The sequence below is a fragment of the Falco cherrug genome, chromosome Z, assembly GCF_023634085.1.
Source record: "Falco cherrug isolate bFalChe1 chromosome Z, bFalChe1.pri, whole genome shotgun sequence".
NCBI classification, from domain to species: Eukaryota; Metazoa; Chordata; class Aves; order Falconiformes; family Falconidae; genus Falco; species Falco cherrug.
Window position 1 is genome coordinate 573883 of NC_073720.1, and position 24798 is coordinate 598680.

Here is a 24798-nt window from a genome sequence, read left to right on the forward strand (position 1 = left end):
GGCGGCGGAGGCTCCGCAGGGTGGCTCCTGCCGAGACTCGGGGGCTGCGGGCGGCACCTGCGGGGCTGCCCCGCGCCCTCTAGCCTCCGCGCCGGTAGCAAAGTCCGGCCACGCGGGGTGCAGCGCCGGGGAGCCCGGGTGGGCCGGGCCGGGGCGCTAGCGGAACCGGGGAGGGGGTGGCCTCCAGCGGGTACGGCCGCCCCCGAGGAGCGCTCGGCGGGCCCGGGGCTCTGGGGCAGAGCTCGGTCACGAACCGCCCCCGCTGCCACAGGAGGGGTCAGAGCCGACCCCGGGGTGGCCTTAGAACGGCTTCCCCCCTCGAAACATCACCTTCTCGGCCTGAGCCCGGCGCGTTTTGCTGGGAGGGCTGAAGGCCCCTCGATGCGCGGCCCGGGGTGTGAAGGCGGCGGTAGCTGCGCCTCACGGGGCGGGGCTGGGGCCCGGGGGAGCTCTTTTTCCGCCGGACTGTGGCGATCCAGTAGCGCGATGAATATTTAAACAATTAAATATTCATTCGGGGAAGAGTGGCTTCGTCAGGGCAGGTCGAGGCGGCTGGGGAGCGTGGCGTGAGGGCCCTGTGCCCGGGAGGCCTTCGCTCGCGGCCTCAGCCTCCCCCCCCCCTCCCCGACCCCACCGCCACCTCAGGACACCCCCCAGGACTCCCCACCGCCTCAGGCCCTCCGCGGCGGGGCAGCGCAGCGCGGCCCGGCGGCACCGCTCGCAGGCCCCGCGGGATGTGCCGCAGCTGACAGCCCAGCGGCGGCAGGAGCCGGTGCCTCCCGCGAGGAGGTAAGCGGGGGTCGGGGCAGCCTGGCTTTCTGCCTGAGCTCCGGCAGGTACCGCTCTTGTGCTGGCTTGCTTTTGTGGCCCTGGGCTAGTTGCTCTGCGTCTGGCTTTTATTTCTTCTTTTTTTTCCCTTCCCTTCTCTCTATAAATGAGGAAAATCGCTTTCGGGGTTGTGGGGTGTTTACTCATTAGTCAATGTTTGTGCAGCCTTTGGAGCAGTACTAGGTGTTGTGGAACCATCATAACTCTGCAACAGAAGATCCTGGAAAAGTTCCATGTGAGGTCAGTCACTCGCTTGGGAGATGAAAAGTATTTTTTGACACACACCCCAAAAAATCAGTATCTCAGTCATGTTTGCTACTGGTTTGTGTCTGTAGCTTAAATAGCATCCCTTCACTTAGAGTCTGAATGGAACCGTGTTAAATGGAGCAGCTAATGAAGCGTTTCACTGCAGGTTTGAATGTCAGCACAAGCGTTTTGAAACTGAAGAAGGCATACTGTACAGGGAGCTTCTGGCAAGAAATAGTTTCTGGTAATGAATAACGGTGTGGTGCCTTTTATCTTGGGGGGGTGGGTGGGTGTCTGTGGGGGGGTGTCTGGTTGTCAACAGCTGAAGAAAACAGAAGAGTGCCCTGGGCATCAGTGGGACTTAGAGCTAACCTGGTTCTGGAATAGTCCCTGCCTCTGTAACTGCTGCTAGAGTCCTGGGTTCAGCTCCCTGCATAAGTGCCTGTGCTGGCTCAAATTTGCTCACAATTTTCTGTTTGGTTCTGAGTTTTTATTTGTCTTTCTCTTTCAAGTCTGGTTCAGGTATCAAGGGGTATTTGGTCACTGTGTGGTTTTTCCTTGTCGGCTTCTGCATTGCTGTTACTGATGTTCACATTAGAGTGTGGTTGCTTTTGCATCTGCCCCACACCAGTATTTGTCTCTTTGTTAACTTGTAGGTATCATAGAGATTATTTTTGGTAACTTCTAAACTGTTCTCTTCATTTCATTTGTCTTTGTGAGACAGCTTGTGAATGTTCTAGTCCCTTGCTTTGCAGTTTGTGATGGTGATTTCAACAAACCACTTGCTCGCTTTGCATTGAGGCCCTCTATTTAAATTAGCTAGAACTTATTTTTCGCCTTCTTTTGTTGTGGCTTTTATTTTGATGGCATAGGTGATGGTATTGGGCCTGACTATAAGGTGTTACCTGCATTTAAATATGGGGAGGGGTTTGACTGGTTTTGTTTTAATTACAGGGGGCTTGATGTTCTTCAGTGACCTTCCCTTTATCTGGCCCCTGTTAAATGAGATGCTTTGTATAGTTGTAATTGAATGCAGGATATTTGCCAGGAGCTTCTGAAACCTAACTCTAGCTCTGTCGGTGACTTACCATATGGCCTTGGGCAAATCACTTAACCTCTCTGTGTTTCTGTACTTGTCAGGGGCAAAGAACATGGTTCTCATTATACCTCAAGGAGGCTGATGGTGTATGAGCTCTCAACTCTGCTTTGAAGATGCTGTGCTCTGTGACTGAGCACTGCTGCTGCCCCTTTGCTTTTTGGCAAGCTTACAAAATTACTCTGTACTGTGCAGCGGTGTGTTTAGTGTTGTGTGGTTTGGGGTTTTTTTCCCCCCTCACATGTGTGTATATAAATTAGAAATACACTTTCAATTTGACAGTAGAGATGGACAATTTCAGCAAGTTCATGGATGCTTTTGTTTACAAAATGGTGTACAGTTAGGCACAGGGAGATGTAAAACGAACGACATAGGGAAAAAAAAAGGAGGGGGGGAGAGTAAGCAGTGTAGAGAAAACAGGAAACAAATGAAGGAAAGAACCAGGTCGTTTGCCCAAGTGACTCTCTGCCTGAGGAGGCATGAAAGGGTTTGGAGAACTAACCAGAAATCTCTCTTTTTAAGAAAGCTTTGCAAGGCAAGTTAATTTCACCATTTGCCTAAAAGAAATTTTCTTTTGTTACTGCATGCACATAGTCTCATGAGGTAGAAGTCAGCCAAGAAACGGTTTTCTAACATTGTTTCATTACAGATGGAGCCCAATTTAAAGTCCGATACCAGGGATTCTTCTTGAGCAGCAGGTGGTCTCTGTGTGCTTATGATATAAGCGTTTCAAGCTACATTTGTAATGCAGTCTCTTGGTTCAGTCACAAACTGTGTTGGATAAAGGTCAGTTTAGGAAAATACCTTTAGTGTCAATTTTAGATGCTGACTGAAAAGGTGTATTACTGCATAATCTCCAACTTTGTTAGCAGGAAGTAACCCTTATTTTTTACACTTAAAAATACTGGCAGGTTTTGACAGGGGAGGGTAATATCTAGGATAATAACTGTATTTAAAGTTCCAAAAATCTTCCACGGCAAACAATACGGTTTATGTGTGCACAAAAATAATTACTTTCTCCTTTTTTAAAACAAAAGCCATTTTGTAACATGAACTTTGAGAGGCAACGTAATGATCTCTGTAAAAGGCAAGCTGAAACCTCTTCAGAGTATACTCACATCACCAGCTTGTACAAAGGTTACTAACTTATCTTCTGCAAAGATAACTTGTCTTGACTTGGACTTTAAATGATGGAAAGTCTGCATATCTGTTAATGAAAAATCCTAGTGCAGATAATGGGTAAAATTATTATTTTGTTGCTGCAAGGGGCCCATCTTCAGCCATCCTTGCTTAGCCTCAGGCAACTTGGACTGCAGGTTACAGGTCTGTCTTTTTTGTTATTATTTTCTGTTAGATTGTTGGTGACTAGTTAATCTTTTCCTTGTGTAGATTCCTGTTGGCTCACAGTGATCAGTTCACTTATATTGTCATGTTGTGCATATTCGTTTCCATATGTAGCAATCTTAAAATTGTAATGGGTAGCTATATTGGTAAGTACACAATGGCTCCTAGTTTAATTGTAGTGCTCCCTCTGTGAGGAACGTGGTTGTGTTGTTTTTTAAATGAGGTGCTTTTCTCCAGTTTGTGCAAGCATGAAGAACTGAGATGGGAATTGTGAGGATTGAGGGAAAGAATACCTGTTGGAGAAAGCAAGATTTCACAGAGCTTGGTGGTACCTAAGTGTTATAATTTTACCCCCATGTTGATGTTTACATCCTGATGATGCACGTAGTTGGGGTCATTATAGCATCCAAGGAGGGACTGGGGTCAATTCCTCATAGGAGAAAGATCTGTGGAAAGGTTAGCGGTGTGTGGTGCCAATAAAAAAAATCTCTTGGAGCTGGAAATAGCCCGGCTTGGCAAGTCTTTGATCCTCACACTTAGAAAGGTATAGCTGAAACACCTTTTTGGAAACACCTTTTTTAATGAGTGGTTGCTCTCAGTAGGTTGTACGAGGCTGGGTGCGTGTGATTCTAATTGCAGTATAAGCCGAAAGCGGCACAGTAGCTGCCTCCCAGTACTGTGCCAAGGCATTTCTCCCTGGCAGAACAGCCTCATTCTAGTACATGTGTTTTGCTAAAGCAGTTTGTTTATGCAGTGGGAAGTAACAGTTCAAGTTTGCTTATGTCTTTATTCCTCCAGCATCCTAATTCTGCGCCATTATGGCACTTCTCTTTGCCCACTTCAAACATGGGTGATTTGATAAGCATAATGTTAAAAGTTTTGAGTGAGGCACTGTGGGTTTATGGTGTCTTGGCATATAGCTGTGTATGTGCAACTCTCCATCGGTTGTCTGCGCTGTGGTATTCCCAGGTTTTTATCCTGGTGACAAAATTTCAAAATTGGTTGTAAGGAGAAATCAATCATTCACTAGAGTTTAACCACCTTCAGGACTCTTCCTCTGGTGGATGTTAATGCTGCTGTTATTACTCATTTTCTGTTAGTGTACAAATGGTGTAAGATGCATTATTTCTAATCAATAGCTACAACAAGATGTTAACTTTATGATGCTAATGCTTGTGGAAAGTGAACCTCTGCTATTGAGACTAAATTCTAAGTAGCCTCTGCACAATTTGTGGTCACAAATTGCTCGAAGCAACCTGTTTTATAAATGGTTTCTGCGAGATGAGTTACTATTGAATCAAATGTATACACATATATATTTGTGATTCAAAATATATATATATTTGAAAATTGTGTGTGTATTAATACATGTATATATCTATAAAACTTGGGGCTGGGTGAACAGCAGCAGTGGGTTGTACAACCAAGCTGACTCTCATATGAGTCCTGCAGCTTACAGAACAGGTTCCCTGAAGATTTCTCATGCTGCAGTGATAGCTTGAGTCTCCGAAGGCACTGTTTGAATCTCTTGTGGTTCTGTTACGTGGTGAAGATCATGGACTTGTCAGGTATGATGTGTGTTCTGGTGTCCTGGGATGGTGCACTACTTCACCATGAGCACTTTATCTGTAGCCATGTATTAATCACTTGAATTTCAACCTTTTTTGGTGGGAATTCGGAGTCACCTCACATTAGGTATATGTTGGCAGTTTCAAGGTGGGAACTTTCTCCAGGGTCACAGTGCAATTAAGAAGGTGTGGAGTTTGTTGCCTTACTACCTTGGATTTGATTAGCTTACACTCTCAAGTGTGGTTTGAGCATACTTATTTCAGAAAAGCATGCCTGACCCAGAATGTCTTTACTGTAGGTGGAATTGCTGCGCTGTGGGAGCTCTGACAGACAAGCACACACCCCTGCTTATTTCCTCAGTTCTGATGCATTTCCGTTTGAGCAGTTTGGCTGTGAGCTGACCCATTTGCAGCGCATGGTGTAAGTGTTCAGTAGTTCTGTTTTCCTGAAGCAGCTCTGGCAACTGGGGTGTGCCTCTGTGTCAACTGCCAAGAACCTGATTGTCCATGATGTCTGGTCAGAGTCTGCTTGTCAGTTGTACCAAGCACCAAGCCGTGCCAGTTCCTGTTGTTGTTGGGGCCACTTAAGATGATACTAAAGGGCGCGCACTGTATAGGATATGTTCTGAATTACAGGCTGTGATTTTTTTGCCTAATGCAAGGTGTACTTGGTTGGCCTAGAGGAGTTGAGGCTTCAGCTTCAGGATTCAGTTTGCCCCATTTCTAATGTACTGCCCTGATGGTACTTGATAGAGACTGCCTCAGATGAGCAAGAACGTGCCTCCAGTCACAGCTGACTTGAACTAGTTACCTAAACGCTTGAAGTTGCCTTTCTCCAAGACCTTTCAAGAGCTTCATTTCGCCATGGCCATGGCATACTGTAAGAATGCACACTGAAATCAGTGTGTTTCAGAACAAATGACAGACAAAATCGGTCGCGTTGAAGATGTAATTTTGGAGGTGTTCAATTATTTCAAAGTAGTCATTGAATGAAGTAAATGTTATGTATGAAGTAGCAGTATAAACTGATGTGCTTAAAGAGTGTCATTTGCATGGCAATCTAGCTGAAGCTTAGTAGTGTTTGGAATTAAGGTTATTTCCTTGGCCCATTTGTGCAGAATCATGCTATTTTGAGTAACTACTGGGGTTTTGTCTTAAAATGTCATAAGGATTAGCTAGAAGGTTGGAGTTGCTCAGAAGATAGACTCTTACCTGCCTGTCCAAGCGCTTGTTACCAGTAAAATTGCATATCTGTTTTGAGTAATATGTGATCTGTCTCTTATATTTTGGAAGCAAATCTGGTTTTATTATTTGCCTGTTTCCTTATAGAAGGTCTTGTTACAGGTAGATTAGTTGATTAATGCATTTTTAATGAAGAATGATACTCTATTAAAGCATTTGGCAGGGATCATGAAGTGAGAATGGAAATGCAATATCCTGCCATCGAAGGACTTTGGTTTTGACTGCTGCTTTGTGAGGACTAAATAACAAGCAAGAACTGCAGAACCATTAACTGAACCCATGTTGCCAATTTGATGATTATCAGACTGGGAGATGGACTGCTGTGCAGTGTCCCAAAGTAACAGTTCTTTTGGAGGTCCTGTAATGCTCACCTACAGCTATTATCTCATTTTGTTGTTTGTACCAGCCGGTGGAAAGTTAGGTGGCAACCTCTTTTTAGACTGTAGGAATTTCACTTTACAAATAAAACCAATAGTACTTTGGTTTCTCTCTGATATTTACAAAATCCTTGGAGAATTTGTGTGGTGAGAAGCTGGGCTCCTGGTGTGATTTACGACCCCTTCCTCTGTGTTTCATGCTATGAAAACAGTCTTGCATTTAAGCAACTGCATTGGAAGTATTCATCCCATAACTCAACAGGAATCGTTTTTCTGACGCCCTAAGAACAGCAATAGCTAATAATAGCCATATGAATTGCAGCCACCAGGTGAAAAAAAAATCTTTGCATGTTGATTGGATGAACCATCCATATCCTTTGTATTGTGCTGCTCATTGCCTCTGTTCTGTTTTAAGCTGATTTTTTTTTCCTTCTGTTTGAAGCCCACTGTTGTCTTTTTAGATTGAGAATGCTAGCCTTAAGGCAAAATGCATGCACCTTTCTATATGTCCTGCTCTACTATGTACAGCAGAGCTTCCTTTTTCTGAAGCCATCTCCGTTCCTTGGAGTTCTGCTGAATTTGATGGTTTTGTTAGTAGCATGAAGAGGTGGGGGTTACCCAGTCATGTCTCGGTGTGCCCTACCTAGATGTTTCAGACCCCCTTTTCCACAGTCAGGTTTACAAAATGGTCATCTGAATTAAATGCTTTGCTTTGTATCTGCATTATTAGAAAGGATGGATAAACTGATCCTTAGGAAGTGGTTGTTTACTTGCCCAGGACTTGATACTGGTGACCAGGTTAGTTTAAAGAAACAAAACTGCAACCTTACTCAAGAGTGCATCATGAGCTGTCTTTTCAATCACAAACTTCAGTTCTCAAACATTGTTAGAGCCATTCTTTAAATGTTTGCCCATGGATGCAAAATAATTCTTTAAACCTGTCAGGGTATAAGCTTGGGTATGGACTTGAGCCTCTTAAATACAGGTGTCTGCTTTGACAGAGCCATCAGAGGACTCTGTGGGCTCAGATTTCTTTTTTGGTTGTTTGGATTGCAGTGCTGCAAGTGTCTGTTCACTCTTGCTCTGTTTACCTAACAGGCTGTCTTTGTTTCATGCTCCCTTTTTAGCTTAAAATCTGTTATAGGCAAGATGAGCAGCAATGTGTTACAGCTGAAGATGGCAGAATAATTACTTCTATCTCTTAGGGGAAAATGTAAGTGCACTAATCAGGCATCTGCTAGAAGGTCCTTGGGGGGGGGGGGGGAACCCCCACCCCACAGATTAATGTTTAACATGGTGTTCTAGCTGCAGTTTTGGAAGTGTGCTTTCAGTCTTCCTGTGAGTAGGCTTTGCTTTTCATTATTTCTCCAGTAACACATAGTCAAGAAATAAATCTAGTAAGTATAGGAAGGCTTTTAAAAACATGCATATTGATAAATACGGAAATTGTACCTGAGTGGAGAAATTTCAAAATTAAATCATTGTGGTTTTTTAACTGTTACTCTATTGCAACATTATTGCTGCTGACAAGGAAAACAAGTAACATTTGACTAGTTCAGTGTTCGAGCTCCAGGTAGAGTACTGGCTTAAAAATGTTTGATGGAGTTTACCAAGTGAGATTGAAATAGGTTCTCATTTTTTTGAACAGGACGTTGGTGATAGTGTTCTATAGCAATGTTTTTACTGTTTTATTGGAGAAGACTATTGCCCTATTGGTTTGCAAAATGCATTTCCTTGTTTCACAACTGTATGAAGCCTGACAGCTTTATGTTCAGATTAAGGGCTTGGCACATGAACATAATTCAATAAATGTGGAATTGGTGTAGCTATGGAAGTTTCAGTGTTTGCCTTCTGCCTGCCAAGGCAGTGATTAGTCAACTGCTGTTTAGATTTCCTTTTGGGATCATCTTGACAGGTGCCCAAGAAAGACCTCATTCAGGGGCTTACTGAGGCAGGAAGCTTGTCTGCATTTACCTGGGCTTTGCTTTGTTTTGTATCGGTGGTTTTTTGTTGTTTGTGGTTTGGGTTTTTTTTTTATTTGTAGTGATGGCTGTTGTAATCTTTCTAGAGTGAACAAATCTGGGACAGACCCAATATATCTGAAGATTAGGCTTTTCATGTATTTACTTCTTTTAATAGGTAGTTAAATATCAGTGAAACAGCTTGATGTAGCTTTTTTGTCCTATTTAAACTCCAGAGAACTAAAGTAGTTCAGAAAGATCTCTCTGAGCTTGCTTTTTGTACTCTTTGAGTTTGCTTTATGACTCTTAATTAAAATATTGGTGGTGTTACATTCTAAACCAACAGTCCACGGCAAGGTTTGGGAAATTGTTGTGCTAGGCACTGCCTGAATGTGTGGGATTGTCATATAGAACAATGTGCTAAGGAGACAGTGGTGGGCTGTAAGCTGTGTGCATGTTGTCAAGGGACTGATGACTGACGGGTATGTAATTGTTAGGCTTGTTCTGCTTCATGTCATGGACTTTTATATCCACAATAAATAAAAATAAGAAATTTAGTAGCATGTTAATTCTTTTACTATACATACATCTTGTTCTAGATGGATCTGTAACTTTGTTTTAGGGTCACTTTGAGTGACGATCTGATTTGCAGCATTGAAGTTATGCTCCCTGTGACCCCAAGTTCTTGCAACAGTGTCATAGGCAGTGACTACCCAGAGGAGAATTTAGAGTAAGATTTTTTTGTTGTTTTTTACTGCCTTCAAACAAGTGCAGTAAATACTTTTTTTACAAGGATTAATTTATTCCTCATAAGCTGGTACTACTTGCCCTGAGGCATGAGCAGACACAAAACCTGAGTGACCAAAGCACTGTGGAATTTGCACCTGAGTTTTCTGCCCTCTTAGTAAATTCAGGCAGGTATAGTTAAACTTGTCTTTAATACTATTTTCATCTCTTTTACCTCCCTGTACATCAAGCCCTGCTTTGGATCAGATTAATTTTCTAAGTTAAGGAGACTGTTGCAGAACTGGGAGCTAACTGTTGCTTCCTGCCAGCCTGGGCAGCATGGCTGCCCCGTCAATGCCTGCCAAGCTCGGAGCCAACGCCAGCCTTGCAAAGGAGATGGTCTTTGTAGCCGCACTGGCCACCCCACTGCAAGTGAAGTGAAAGCAGCTGCAGTTCCAGTTGTCAGTACTCCGCACACCTGCTCTCAGAGGCTGGATGGGTTTGTTTAATGTAAGGGTTTCTGCTTTTGTGACTTACCTGAGGTGGAGTGAAAGCCCCATCTTCAAGTCAGTAACTAGAAAATGAAGACCATACAAGCAAGAAACAACTTTTTAGAGTCATCTTTTGAGTATTTTATCAAGCAGCTTCTAACAACTGGGTTGTTCCATCTGAGGCCCTCCAAGAACTGTTTCCACAGGCACCTTTACAAAGGCACCTCTGTAAATTTTGGCAGCATTAGAAGTTATTTCAGAATTTAGGGGAGTTACTGGTGTGTAGCGCTTCTGGTGGGCTGGAGTTTGCTGCCCTTGCAAACGCATAGCTTGATCCCCAGGCAGCAGGATCCTTTGGGGCTTAAACTTGTAGCCTGCATTACATGTAGTCAAGTGGATCTCGTTTTATGAAATGCTTGTTCTGTCTCTGAGAAGAACTCTGCAGCTTTTCTTGCATTGGAATGTTGTTTTTCTAATTATTTTTCTTTTCCACTGCATATGTTCTAACATCATTATTGATTGAACCTAAGCTTGATGTGAGATATGATGCTTTCAGAGAAATTTCTAAAGCTTATTTATTTGTAGCTTTTTTTATTAGTCCATTCAATGCAAGAGCCATAGAAGCAGTGTTCATATCTGGTTGTGTTGTTGTGAGATGGGAAGAGCAGGTGGGATCTTGTTTGAAACCGTTTTACATCCAGCTCCAGCAAACCAAACCCTTTTTTTGACTTGGTGGAAAGACCATTTTGTAAGTGATTGTTATTTCAGCTCAAGTCTGAACATAAGCAGTGCACACAAACATAAGAAATTGTCTGTCTGTCTTCTGAGAGTAGATCCCTTTAAGAATGGACCATTGCTTTTATTTTATTTTAGTGTTGTTCATAAATAGTTTGTTTCTCTTGCATGGCATAGCTTTTCTAGCTTTTTTTTAAAAAAAAACAACACTATGGTGCCTTTTTTTCTCTTCAGAATAGTGACTGCTGCAAAAATCAGTCGTGGCCACCTCTTTCTGCTGTGTTTAATTCATCTTTGATTTCAGTTGTGTCTGTTCTCAATCCAGGTGCCAGAGGATGTGCACTCTCCTCTCTTTCTGTCCCCTGCTGGCTCAAGATTAGTTGGCACCTCTTCTGCTCTGTGCTGCTGGTTCCTCCTGTCTCCTCTTTCACATCGTGATCCGTCTCCACCTTCCCCTGAACTTCTGACATCGTGTTGACATCCCACCTAGCCCTTTTCATGCAGACTAGGTGTCAAGAAACTTAACTCTAAACCAATTTGTCACCCTTTCACTGGAAGACTCCTTTGTCCTTGGCCCTGCAACACCTCTGTGCTCTCTTCCAACTGTGGGTGATTTTCTGCAGTCTCCTAGCCAGCCCTGGGCTCCTCTGCTGCCACGTGCTCACCAGCAGCCCTGCCTGTGACCCCCATCAGTCAGGCCGCTGTCCCCTTGGCTGCTGTTGGTCCCCCAAAGGCAGGGTACATACGGAGCATGCAGGCAGCGATGCTTGCCAGGAGACTCTGCCAGCTACCGGGGATGTTAGCAATGAGGGCTTTGAGCGCAGAGATGGTGTCCTCCGTGTTTTATGGTATCAGGGTTAGTAAATGCTGCCTGTTGTTGTCTTCTGCAGCAATGATAGTGGTGGTGCCTGCAGCACAGATCAGCTCAGCAGGCAGAGTTGTGCTGCCTGCAAGGTAACAATGAGATTTCCTTTATTAGTGGGATTTTCCAGTTGGCAGTTTAGTTCTTTGAGGGGGTGAATACAGTTGATTTGAACTTCCCCCCAACAAATCATTGCACTGGCGTTTCCAGCTAGCATCACAGGCTGCTTCTGTTTGTATTTTAGGTATTTCCATTTAGCTATGCATCTATAATAGAAAACAAGTGCAGTAGATTTTTTTGACATCCCATCTAACCCTTTGCATGATTAATTAGTTTATTAATCATTAATCAGTTAATCAGTTAAGATTAATAGACTAAAGGCTGAATCTCTGTGTGTGCCGGAGGTACAAGCTTATTTTGTCTTAGAGTGAGGGCAATTCAAAGATCTGGTGATATTTTTTGTTTTAAGGACAGCACGTGTAAGGATCTTCTACTCTGCCTCGCCAGCAGTCCCCAGGTAAGGTATTAGCATGGTAGAATTCTTGACTGCTGCAGGGCTTCTTGCAGTCATATATATCCTAGATACATTTCGAAGAGGAATTGAGCATTACATCCTGTTCTAAAAGGACTTTGTCTAACATTCAAACAATTTGAGATTGAAAACATATGGAATTTCTTCTGTCTGAACAGACATACAGTGCAAAGAAAATCTTGAGTGTCTGTAAACCCTAAAGCAGGCATGTGGTTGAAGAGTCTGACCTTGGCTTGCTTGCAAGGCTAAGGCATTGTTGGCTAAAGGCAGGATTATTCATATCCCTGTTTAGATTGAGAAAGTTGGGAAAAGTCAGCATTTGTGCTGGCTTTAAGTACTGCTCAGCAAGTTGGAGTTTGCAGGAGACTAACACCCAATTCAGCAGTGTCGTCTGGCTTGCCGAGGGAATGAAACCTCAACATAACCTGGGGCTCCTGAGCCACCTGCCTGCAGCTCCACAGCAAGGCACCGTGGTGGTCCACGGGGGCTGTATAGCCAGCTGCTTGCCCCACCAGGTGCGAGAAGCCATGTGGATTGCATCATGGACCAGTTCCTGTGATGATGTCAGTGCATGTTGTCCTGGCCCTGTGTATTAAGTTGTTGAGTAGGTTGCTCTGGAGGTAAATTTTTGGTTCAGGTTTCTGGTTAATACTTTTCTTCCTTTCTGTATCAGGTGAAATATGAGATTTTTTGTGGATGGAGTGGTAGTCAAGAAAGAACAAAAGAAGTAAAAAGAGGAGAAATAAACCAAAATATTAAGGGAGGTATTCAGGTGCCCGAATTTGAGCTTGAATCTCCTGCATCTTGAGGAGTATTGCATAACTCCAAGGCTATTTAGGAAAACAAACAACCTTTTCACAAAAATTTCAGGTTCCACAACAGTGTTAGTGACTAGCTGTCATATTCCTGGCTAATCACTTCAGTGAGCAGCTCCAACAGCTTGAGTGGGTAGTGGAAGAAGTAGCATTAATTCATATTAAATCAAACTGTGTGTTCATATGATACTTGCTGGTTTTGGTTTATTTCATAAACTGGCAGTCTTGAAACATTAGCCTGTGCGCTGGGTGAGCACTGCAGTGCCTCGGCTCATGAGTGTTGCATGCTTTGGGCTCCCAGCCAACAGCCATGTCATTTGAGTAGCATATTAAGTGCTCATGTAATATTTATGTCTGTCTTTATAGGAGATATTAAGGAGGGGGGACAATTCAGCTTTGCAAAAATAGAAACTAAGGTGGATGTCAATAGGGTTTGGTGTCAGCCTCAATGATTGCTGGTTTTGTAAGCAACAGCATATGGTGTATAGGGTGGCACTGGCCTTCATTTGTGACACCAGGCTCTTTTTGCAAGATGGGTCAACAGATGGGTACTTGGTAGCTAGCTGCTGTGCATGTTAGGTTACTTGGCTGCAGCAATCTTTTAACTTGGTTTTATTTTGAAGTTGCCAGGGAGCGGCAACAGGGAGCCGATGGGGGTCCCAGGACATGCAAGGCAAGTGGGACAGACCCCAAGGCCGTGGTGACGTCTTGCCACAGGCAATGCCACAGTGATGAGGCAGGTCCAGGGTCAAGCCGGGAAGTTGATGTGTAGTTCAGGCTTAGTATCAGGCCCAGCGATGCCTTCAGAGGTCCACAGTGTCCAGAGTTGAAGGGAGCATGGGCAGCTCAGCTGGAGACCAGCTCGCCTCCAGTGCAGTTCAGACAGGGCCTGTGGGCTGAGCCAAAATGTGGCTCCTGGTCCCGTGGGTGTCAGGGGGCTGGGACATGGCTGGTCAGGGCCAGAGAGGTGTATTGGTGTTCTCAGGGCCCTGGCAGAAATGGCTGAGGTGATGGAGCACCCCGTCCTCCTGTTGGTTTTTTGATTTTATTACAGTTGTTACAATGCCTTTCACAGACAGCATAGAACCTCTTTGGAAATTGCTAATCTGCAGAAACTAGTGCAAGTAACTTAAGCTTCCATACAACAAATTTGGATGTTGCATGGTTAGAGATGAACAGGACACGCTCGTCAGAATGGCCTGAACCCGTGAACCAGATCAGTTACTAAAATGCCGGGACGTCCAGCAAGGTGACTAACTGACCACATGTGGATGAAGACCACCTAGGAGTTGTCCAGGTGGTTGGCTGCTGGTGTTGGTTGGAGGGGGTTACACATGAGTAGGTGGTTTCTGGATTTTGTTTACAAGCAGATAGCTTACGCTGTAGAAATTCTCGATTATCTAAAATGCTGGAGGAGGATGGGATCCCCTATTGCATGTCAGGCTCCTGTGTGAGGTCAGCACTGCAGCAGCCCAAGTCACAATGATGTTGGGAGGTTTTCAAGAACTATAGTTTAAGTAAACTTTATGGAAAGTGGAGATCCCTTTTTGGAAGATAATGTGCTAATGCTCAAGGATTAGGGAACACATGCACTTTCTGAAAAGCTTCAGGCAGAGGAATGCACATACACATCAGCTTCAACTGACCAGTCTTGTGTGTTGAACCACAAATTAGTTATAAACTCCCTCGGGTATTTGAACACCAAGATGTGGGATCTTGCAATGGTGAACACTGATGTTTGGCCTGTGGGGAGATGAGGGGAAGCAAAGGCTGATTTGCGTGAGACTGGGCAGACCAGGATGGAGAACCAACTGTGTGACCTGAACCCTTGACAGCATGACCCATGCTGGCCCAGGGCTGGGTGCCTGGTTCCTTGCCCCAGCGTGGCCAAGCAGGACTGCAGGTCCTGTGGCTCCGCAGGGGATGATGTAATGAGCAGTAGGAGGCAAATGTTTGTGGGCTCCCTGGTTCCTACATCCCGCTCAAGGTGTCCTCTATCACAAGTGCAGGGCGTTCCTTAGTCTTTTGTGTGAGCATGTGTAATTACATATGGCAGAATGGTAATGAAGGACTTGCTGTGAAAATAACTGCCTCATGACTTGGGTCTGTGCTTGAAAACTGAGCCTGTGCTCTGCGCTGTTCAAAGGAAACTGGTTTCAAATGTGGGTTTTGGTGACCAGCATCAACAGAGATGTGGTTTCCAGCACTTGCTACATTAACTCCTTTCCCTAATTTTTATAAAATGGTCATAGGGTGCTAGCAGCATGAGCTCAGAAAGGGATTCGGAGACCACCTTTGATGAGGATTCCCAGCCTAATGATGAGGATATGCCATACAGTGATGATGAAACTGAGGATGAATTGCAGAGTCAGCAGCCTCCGGTTGAACCAGGACAAAACCAAATCAACAGAGACACTGAGGAGAGCCAAGAACAATTGAAAAAAGGTAAAGTTATGACAGAAATATGATTTGGGTAGCAAATGGTCCTGAATACAGAGGCTGAGCTACACATGGATCAGTTTGACTTTTGCGCTTATTTGTTAGGTAGGATTTGGAATGGCTTGTCTGAATCTGTGGAGGAGTAATTGATGGCAATTCAATTTAACAAATGTCAGAATGAAAATCAGTGTCATTCCAGTCTGTAACCAGAGTTCTGTGCCACTGTTTATTGTATACAGCTGATGATCTGCACAGTGACCTTGCCACAGTTAAGGCAGTCCCTAGATGTATGTAGCCTGTGGCCTGAGAACTGCTCAAACAAAACTTCAGATGCTTGTCTTCCCCATCATCTGGAAACTTGAACCAGCATAAACCAATTTGTTGTGGTTTAGTCAGTTGGTTTGCTTCAGCTCTTGCACAGATGAGATTCTGGCTTCAATGCTAATTTTGTAGCCTCATGATTTTATTTATTTGCAGTAGTTTCAAAATCACAAAAAGGTGAGTAGGAGGAGTTCAAAGAAACACATCAAGTGCAGTCTGTGCTGCTGCCAGCATAGAAATGTAAATGGGAGGAACCTTTCTGGCATGTTTTAGACATACCTATCCTTAACCTCTTTCCAAGGAAAGTCTGTAACTCCCCTAAATACCCCCTTTTTCAGTGTTGCAGTGCGAGTACTTTTTATTTAACCAAGGCCTGTTTAATACATACAGATTTCTTCCTGTTTGTGTACCAATAAGGAACAGTTGATCACCTCCCATTTTATAACTACCTATTACATGTTTTCATTTTATAACCACCTATTATGTGTTTAGTTTTGAGGGGTTTTTACGATGACTGAGGTATAATAGTCTATAGAATAAACACATCATCCATCATATTTTTGTGAGTTCTCATCATGACCATTGCTTGACTCCCCTCCCTTTTTTTTGTTAATGTCTTTTCCTCCAGATACTTTATTTTGTAGATGTGGTACACAAGTAACCACAGGTTTGCTTTGTGGCCTAGTATAAGCACAAGAGGGGAAAAAAAAAACAACAACAACACCACCCCACCCCCCCCAGGACCTCCTACACCTTCAGTTTCATTTCTGAAGTGTACTGTGCCTTTTCCTTTATCCTGGTGAATTGGCAAGAATCTGAAATCAGAGAGATGAGTTTTGATTCTGCCTGCGAAAGGGCTCATAGCTCCTGCTGGTTCAGTGTAACCACAAGGTTCCACTGTCTGTACAGTTAATGTTACCCAAGTTATTATCCAAAATACGGACTAGAGCTATGGATATGGCAGAGTTCCTTTGAATGCTGAGCTAGGGCAAAAGCTTTAAGGAGGTAGGATGTGTTACCATGCAGGCTTGGTAGGCCAGTGTTCTTAACCAGAGAGCTTGTAAGCAATTGACAAACTTTGTCAATTTTTTTTAAATCTCTTTAGACCCTTTGGGGTTGGTTGGTTTGTTTGTTTAAATCCTTTTTGCCTGCTTTTTCTGGTTAGTAGATCATTTCCTGGCATGAGTTGCGGAACTTGTAGAATCTGTTGATTGGTTCAGTAGCTAATTATATTCAGGTAGTACTGGAACAGTGTCATCCTTTTTACTTCTTACTTTTTTCCCTCGACAAAGATCGTTTTCCCTTTATGTTCCTTTATAAATGATGAATTACTGATGCAGCTTCCCAAATATTAGGTATATTAATATGACTTCTAAGCAATTTAAAGTGGTTTCAGGTAGTTTCCTTCACACAGGTTTTATTTAAGACCTCATTTGCCAATTTTCTATCTGGGATGCTAAGGTTTTATCAACACTGCAATGTCTTTTGGGTGTGGTGAAGAAATGCTCTCCTAGACATGTTTACAATTTTCTTCAGTCCTGTCATTTTGGTAAAATTTAATAACTTTCTCAATTGATGCACTTCAGTAATGTTTATCTTCTTGTAAACTGAAACCTGGTCCTCCAGTATTTTTTTGTTTTAAATTTAATGTAAGGCAACTAAAACACTGTGACTCGCAGCACACCTATGTAAGCTCTGGCCAGGATGCACAATGTATCTTCATCACCTGCTGTATGCTTTCATTTATGCAATCTTAAATACAAGTGCTACAGCAAGATAAATATTTCTCTATTATCTTGTCAGCTTCCAACCAATGTGCTGGAAATGAAAGTTGTACAGTCACAGTAAAAATCCCAGATACGTCAAATGAGAACTTGTTTTATGTGTTGGGGGCGGGGAGGGTAAGGCTTTGAGCCTGGATGTGCATTTTTAAGTCTTAGTCAGCCTTACCAGACATGACTACGTTACAGCTGGCCCTTACAGCTCCTTCACAGCTGCTTCCCTGGCAGTGGCTGCCAGTCCCATGCCATGCCTCTGCCTCTGGGAGTTTCACACCATCCATGCTCTGTAGTGCTGGATGCACTTAGGTCATGGGAATCCCACAAAACCAAAAAAAGTGCCTATTAAGGACAATTAATGTGGGCTGGAGAAAAGGGGGAGATACTTGGCTGGTGAGTCTGGAAAGCTGAGTTTCAAAATACTGTCTGCTGCCTCCTTCGCAGGCAGGCAAAGTGCTCCTGTGAGTCGGCTTAAAAATGAATGAGTTCAGCAGGGAATCTTTTTGATGTGGGCAGGGCCTGAACTTGTGGGTGTGGGTAGCAGGATTAGTAGGGCTGTCTGTGATGCAGATTTAGGGGCTGGAAAGGGATTTGAAGGATCTGGAGGGAAAGAGGTAGTCTGTGAAAGAGGGGGCATGGAAGATAACTTGACAGCAGAAGTCACTCTAGGAGTAAATAGTGGCTGGCCAAAAGCTACCTATATCCTACAAAAGTATAGACCCTAGGCAGACTTCATAGGACTTAGATTAACGATAGGGACCTGAAGGCAGAGGTGGTGGTTTGTTAGCACTTCTGGTCCAAAACTTCAGAAGGCTGTTGCAGACATCACTTGTTTAGCTTTTGTTAAGTTTTACTGCAAAATGCAATTTGTGTTCCTAAGTTTTCAAGCAATCCAACAAAATGGATGGATGAAGAAATAAAATGAGTACTTCAGATCTTCACCTTTTTTGCGGCTGTAAATGAAAACCATTGCACATTATGGTTATAAGAAATAATTGGTTTTGAATGTTGAGTGGACCTTTTCATTTCTGGAAACCCTGTTTTGAGTGCTTAGCACTTCACAGGTATAACAAAAGTAAACCAAAATAAGGGAAAGAAGGGAATGTAGCATAAAAAAATGTTACCCTAATAGGTTTTCAGTTTCTCATAGAACTTGAAAATTGTTAATCAACACTCCTTCCTACCTCAGATTATATTTTAATTGTTAATAAATACAAATAGTGTGGAAACTTCTTGAAAACTTTTTTTTAGACTGTGTACTGAAAAGCAGGTACCAGTCTTGTTGCAGCTGAAAGTATCTTTAAAAGATGGCATTTGAGAGAGAACCTGAAACTGGCAGATTTGTTCGCTGGTGTCTGTAACAATCAGGTATTGACCCATTTTGCCTTGTCTCTTCCAGACTGCAGCTGGCAAGTTAAAGCGAATGATCAATACTTCTGCGAACAGCCCCAGTTTAAGAGAACTGTATTTCTGTGCTTCAAAAAAAGCAAATATGCAGTAAGTTTTCTTTATCTCAATTCTGTGCTAATAGTACTTGTTGGGGTGAATACTTTCCTAATCTTAGTAAGACCTTTCGAACCACTGGTGATTAGTATAAAAGCCACAATTAACGCTTCCTTAGGATTTCCCACAAAGGTGGGGAAATAGAACTGAATGGGAAGTATCGAGAGGCTTGTTAAAGACGAGATAGAGAATTAGAAGCCAAGTGCCCTCAGTCCGAATTCCGAGATTTATTTGCTCAGCTGTGGCTGTTGCAAACACCAGCACAGGTGTCATCTTTCATATAACAAGTCTCAGTGTAGTATTAAGCAATATCCTGATTAAGCTAAACTGTGACACTTAAAAATATATGTTTGGAATGTCTACTCTTTTAAACAGTGTCATTCTAAATCCACCCTATTATGTTAACTTTTCAAAGTAATAAAGCTATATGTGCTTGTATGTCGTACTGGTTGTGAGTGACAGAGGCTTGGCCTGTGGGGTGACACTGGGCTGTCCAGCTTTACCTGTGGTGCATTGGCTTGTGTGGTTCTCTTGTACCTACTGAGATACCTGCCTTGCAGACCTGAGGTAGTTTGGATTGTCTCATGCGTGACTATGAACATTTAATAGTAAAACTTCTACAACTGGAGCTATTCAAATGGAAGGTAGGGACTAGCACTCACGAGAGTTAACCTTCCTGAATCTGATGTTGTCCCTTCTGAATAAGTCTAATTAACAGTCCTTGGTGTCTGGATTCATTATTTGTAGTTTTTGCCCGAGACCAATTGTATCACTAATAGTGGCATCGTGTATTTAGCAAATTATGTCAAAAGGCATTACAGAGAAGATTGCCCAGGCAGAGGAGGGCACTGCCCTTTCCTCCCCTTCCCTGTGCTTATCTGGCAGTGCCACGTGCCCTGTTTCCGTTAACCCAGGGAGAGGCTGTAATCTTTCCACACTGTGACTGTGCAGTGCCCTGTAGTCCTTGGTGTAGCTAAAGCTTCATTGTGAGATGCCTTTTGGGGTATGTTAACGTCAGTGACACAGACCTTTTATGCCTTGTTTCATTAAGATCATGACCCAAGTAAAATGCTTTACTTAAAAATACAAATTGTACATTTGTAATGTAAGAATAATCTGCTGTTGTGAATGACGCTTGGCTTTCTTCAACAGGGAAATGCAATTAAAACATACAAGTACAACCCTGTCACTTTTTTACCAATGAATCTGTTTGAACAGTTTAAAAGAGCAGCCAACTTCTATTTCCTTGTTCTTCTCATTTTGCAGGTAAGAAAGACAGAGCAAATACTTAACTGTGAAGTTAACTGGAGGTGCTGATCTACAGAGCTGAATAATACTTAATGACACAATTCAGTGCTGTTTCTATCAGGAAACTGCAGGGTACTTTGTATGGGGCTGTATCACAAGTAGTACAGAAACTACGCCCATTTTAAAAGAAGTCTGGAACAGCCTACCCTAGCTTTGTATTGGCTAGGATGAGCTAGTTACAGAGTTCACAGATTTTGTGGGGAAAGTATGTTTCTTTTAGTCTGTAAAACATGATGACCTTAAGTTCCACTCATGAATCAGAAACACCCAACAGAAAATATGAGCGACCAGAGTTGTTAAAGAGCAGCCAATATTGAAACAGGGCAGCACGGTCGAACTCTCTTTCGAGAGTTTTGTTCGTCTTCACAACTTGACTTAAAATTCCTTCTGATGTGTTAGGTTTCTTTCTTATGTTATAGTCAGATCACTATTAAATGACTCTGGATTGAGCTGGATTGGTAATCCTGTACTGAATGATTTTTATTTGTCTTTTGCAGTCAATTCCTCAAATAACTACCCTGTCATGGTATACAACATTGGTGCCCTTACTCTTGGTGCTGGGAATAACTGCAGTCAAAGACCTAGTGGATGACATTGTAAGAAACATGTTTTGTTGATATGAAAAGCAAAAGAAAACAGTGTAGCTAATTTCTTTAATTGTGATACACAGTAGGGAGTACATTCTCTACTCCGGTTTTCAGGCTCGTCACAGGATGGACAACGAGGTTAATAATAGGACATGCGAAGTCATCAGAGAGGGAAGGTTTGTACTGTTCCCTTCTTAACTTTGGAAGTAGTGTTTGTTGCCTTGTTACTAAGCTTCATCCTAGATCTTAAAACGTAGATGACAGGGAAAGTTCAGCTGTTTGTTCTCTACCATCTGTGTGAAAACATACTTGAAAATGGAAGAGAATTGCCCAAAGGAGTAATTTAAACTTAATTCTGTGGCTCCAAATCTGTGCTAAGAGCATCTCCTTTGGAAAGGACAGAAATGCATATATAGGTGAAGAGGGAAGAGAAGAGGTAGGCTGACTTCTAAATTATAGACCCTCAACTAAACTGCAGTTTCCATAAAGAAAAAACACACCTTACCAAAGATGTAAGGTTTTTGTACTAAGGAATGATCAATATTTCAAGGTTTATAGAGTACATAGTGTTCTAGATTGAAGAGTAATAATTATTAAACTATCTTGATATTAGGTTCAAAAACACAAAGTGGAAAGACATTAAAGTTGGTGATATCATTCGTCTGAAGAAAAATACTTTCATTCCTGTAAGTGCTTTAGACATACTTGTTTTCTGTTTCTATAGTTCTCTACGAATCTTGACTTGGATTTATTTGATGCTTATTTATTTGTTTTTCCAGGCTGATATTTTGCTGCTCTCCAGCTCAGAACCAAACAGTCTCTGCTACGTAGAGACAGCTGAACTAGATGGGTAAGGTTCTGTTTTAGTAGATTTCATAGATTTAATTTTGACTTACTTGTAAAAGAGGAAGAAGTGCGTATTTCAGACTCTGCTTGTCACTTGTTAAGCCACTACTGGAAAACTGTGTCCTGTTTTTGATCCTCACACTTCAAGGATCATGAAAGATTGGTGAGGGTCCACTGGAGTGCTGAAAAGATATTTGAAGTGTTGGAGAACATGACATATAAAGAAGGGGTGAAGGACTTGGATTTATTCAGCCTGGAGAAGAGAAGGGTGGTTTAATCATTGTTTCGATACCTCAAAGATAGTTACAGAGAAGATACTCTCTTCACAAGGATGTGCGTTGACAGGAGAAGCAGCAAAGGATATAAGTTGCTTCAGAGGAAATTCTATCTGCATTCAGGCATAACTGTTCTGGTAGTGGATAATTCTGACCATTGGAATAGGTTATGCAGAGAAGTGGTGGAATTTCTCACACTGGAAACAGTCAAAGCTTCGCTTGACAGGGCCTTGGATAACCTCATCTAAGGTCCAGCTTCCAACAGGAGGTTGGGCTATTGATTACCAGAGGTCTCTTCCAACCGAGTGGCAAAACAAAAATACATACTTTTCTGCAAAAGGTTTTCATAAAAACTGCTTAGATAATGTAAATCTTACTGTCTCTGTAACGTTTGCTTTGTAAATGTTGTTTTAGTTGATGTTGTCAGGAAAGCTAGTGTGGAATTCTTTTAGAAAAGTCCATAATGATATGGACTTCACCTAATGAGGTGAAATACCGATTTTTCTGAATGAACAGTGTATTCCTCACTCAACCTTTAGTAATCTTAAAAAGATAACTTATAACATCATGCAAAACAAGGATCTGTTTATGTTGTGAAAGGTTTGATCTCTTATCGGAGCTTTTAACAGCTATCCGATATTAAATACTGCTTTCAAATAACCATTACTTCAAACTTGATTGTTGCATTAGTAAACAATGATTGTGAGAGGCTTCATTTACTTACAGAGAGCAAAGGTAAAGGGGTAAGATTTCATTTGTGAAGAAAAGCAACCAGTGTAAGAACTAGTCATATGTTTCGTGAATGCTTCTTATGGCTTTGCCGTTGCTTCAAAGGGGGTTGGTACCTGTGGCATATTGACTTGCTTAAATTAATTTTGTTCAGACTTCTTTCCTGCATCCATGTTTTTGATAAAATGACCTTTTTATCCTTTCTTGTTAGTGAGACTAACTTAAAATTCAAAATGGCACTTGAAGTAACACACAGATATCTTCAAGAAGAAAGTGCGATGGCAGACTTTAATGGTTTGTACAGTTACATTCTTACAACTATTCCAGTGTTGCTCCAACAGTTTCAATGAAAGTAGATAAAACATGGGTGGGGATGGAAGCATTGCCAATGGTGGTTGTCATTCTGGAGTTAGTGGTTGCCTGGCTTTTGTCATAAGACAGCATCAGCAAGCTGCATGAGGAAATTGTGCTGCGGAACAAAATATAGTCTGTCTGAAAATGAGATTTTTGCCATGAATGAGCTATGGCACACTGAGTAGAGAGGATGGGGCCCTTTATTAATGTTTGCCTGCCTGTTTCCTTTGGAAAAAAAGGAAGTTTGCTGTTGGTTTTGCATCTGGAAATTATCTTCTGTTGTCCTTTTCACATTTATCGTTATGATGTAGCCACTTTCTGTGTGTGTTGTGGAAGCTTGAAGGGCAGGCAATCCTTTGTTTTACTGAGATGTGACGCAAAGTTTTATCTCAAGCTGGATTTTTTAGCCACTCTAAAATTGCAAATGCTTTAAAATAAAAAAAAAAAAAAGACAAAAGACTTAAACCAGCATGACGTGGAGAAGTAAGCAAGTAGGGACTGTTATTCCTGGTTTCCTCCAGTATAAGAACTGAGGAGCACAAAGTGAAATGAGCAGCTGACATATTCAAAATAAACAGAAGGGAGATGCTTTTTTGCACAATAGTTGTTAAGTTAAAATTCAGAGTTTGGCCTGAAACTGCCATTCTGTGCTCCTTGTAGCAGTCGGCAGTTATGCTGACGTTTATGTTTATTTGTTTTATTTCTGAATCAGAGTTTTCGTAATGGTAAGTGCAGCATGAACCAAAGTTCTAGGATGAGCTCAGTTTGGGGGATGGAAATGCAAATATATATGATCAAGTCACCAGTTGTAAAGTAGGCAGTGGGAATAGGGCAAGTCCTAAGAGTGGCAGTAAAACGTCACTTTTCAGCCATACTATTCAAGTATTTGGGTGGCGTAGCAATGCGTGGTGGCAACGTGTATCTGTAGCAATGCATTGCATGAGGGTTGTCTTCCCCTCGTTGGATTGTTGCTAGTTAGTCTTCAATGGCAAAATTAACTGAATGCCATGTTCGTGCTAGAGTGTAAGATCCAGAGAGATGCTTGCTTTTGTATGCAGGCCTTTGTTGAAACTTGAAAAATGTTAAAATTAAGGGTGAACAAAAAGTTCTCCCTTTGACAGTAAATGCTGTGTGTTCTGGTCTTGGTGCAGAAATGAATCCTTTCTGCTATTTCAATCTGGAAAGCAAAATACCACCCTAAGATACCATATTTAAAATACCAGCAGTACAGCACTGAATATTCATACACGCTAAACTTCAAAGGAATTGTTCATTCAGAACATTCATTTTCTCAAAAAAACCCAAATCTCATGAAGTAAAACTGCTTCTCTGGTGGATACAAATCAATGTGTTTTTATTTAACTATTGTATATTAAATGTATTCTTCAAACTTTTTTAGGTCTGATTGAATGTGAAGAACCTAATAACCGACTGGATAAGTTTACAGGAACATTATACTGGAGAAACACGACTTATTCACTGGATGCTGATAAGATTTTGTTACGTGGATGTAAAATCAGGAATACAGACTTCTGCCATGGAGTGGTCATATTTGCAGGTATTTATGAATTTAACATGTACAGTATTTACTAACTAAAAGCATGCCGTATAGAGTGAAATTACATCTTTATCTTATAACCATTGACTGTGTTTGATATCCCAGTTTTGTAAAATAGTAATGCTAGCACTCGTTTGCATATTGCATCTTTCCTTTTTTTTTTTCTTTATATTTAGGTGCTGATACAAAAATAATGAAAAATAGTGGAAAGACAAGATTTAAAAGGACAAAAATTGACTCCCTTATGAATTACATGGTTTATACTGTAAGCCTTTTT

The 24798-nt window shown here is 42.1% G+C and overlaps 1 protein-coding gene across 7 annotated transcripts in view; it reads left to right on the forward strand.

Annotated features, from left to right (window-relative positions):
* ATP8B1 (ATPase phospholipid transporting 8B1) overlaps positions 1-24798 on the forward strand; it is a 42336-nt gene that overhangs the window by 194 nt on the left and 17344 nt on the right. For 2 of the 7 annotated variants that reach the window (XR_008730315.1, XM_055699477.1), the window contains exons 2-11: positions 15076-15268; positions 18761-18858; positions 20017-20130; positions 20670-20768; positions 20874-20935; positions 21373-21445; positions 21539-21609; positions 22821-22903; positions 24363-24521; positions 24698-24786. Coding sequence is in view for 1 of the 7 variants with exons in the window: in XM_055699477.1 (XP_055555452.1) it covers positions 15088-15268; positions 18761-18858; positions 20017-20130; positions 20670-20768; positions 20874-20935; positions 21373-21445; positions 21539-21609; positions 22821-22903; positions 24363-24521; positions 24698-24786 (1029 nt within the window). In the remaining 6 variants the exon portion in view is untranslated. Of the gene's footprint in view, positions 1-978; positions 1069-1240; positions 1319-13216; positions 14073-15075; positions 15269-18760; positions 18859-20016; positions 20131-20669; positions 20769-20873; positions 20936-21372; positions 21446-21538; positions 21610-22820; positions 22904-24362; positions 24522-24697; positions 24787-24798 lie in introns of those variants that run through there. The other 5 variants (XR_008730313.1, XR_008730314.1, XR_008730312.1 and 2 more) reach the window with 5 other exon arrangements.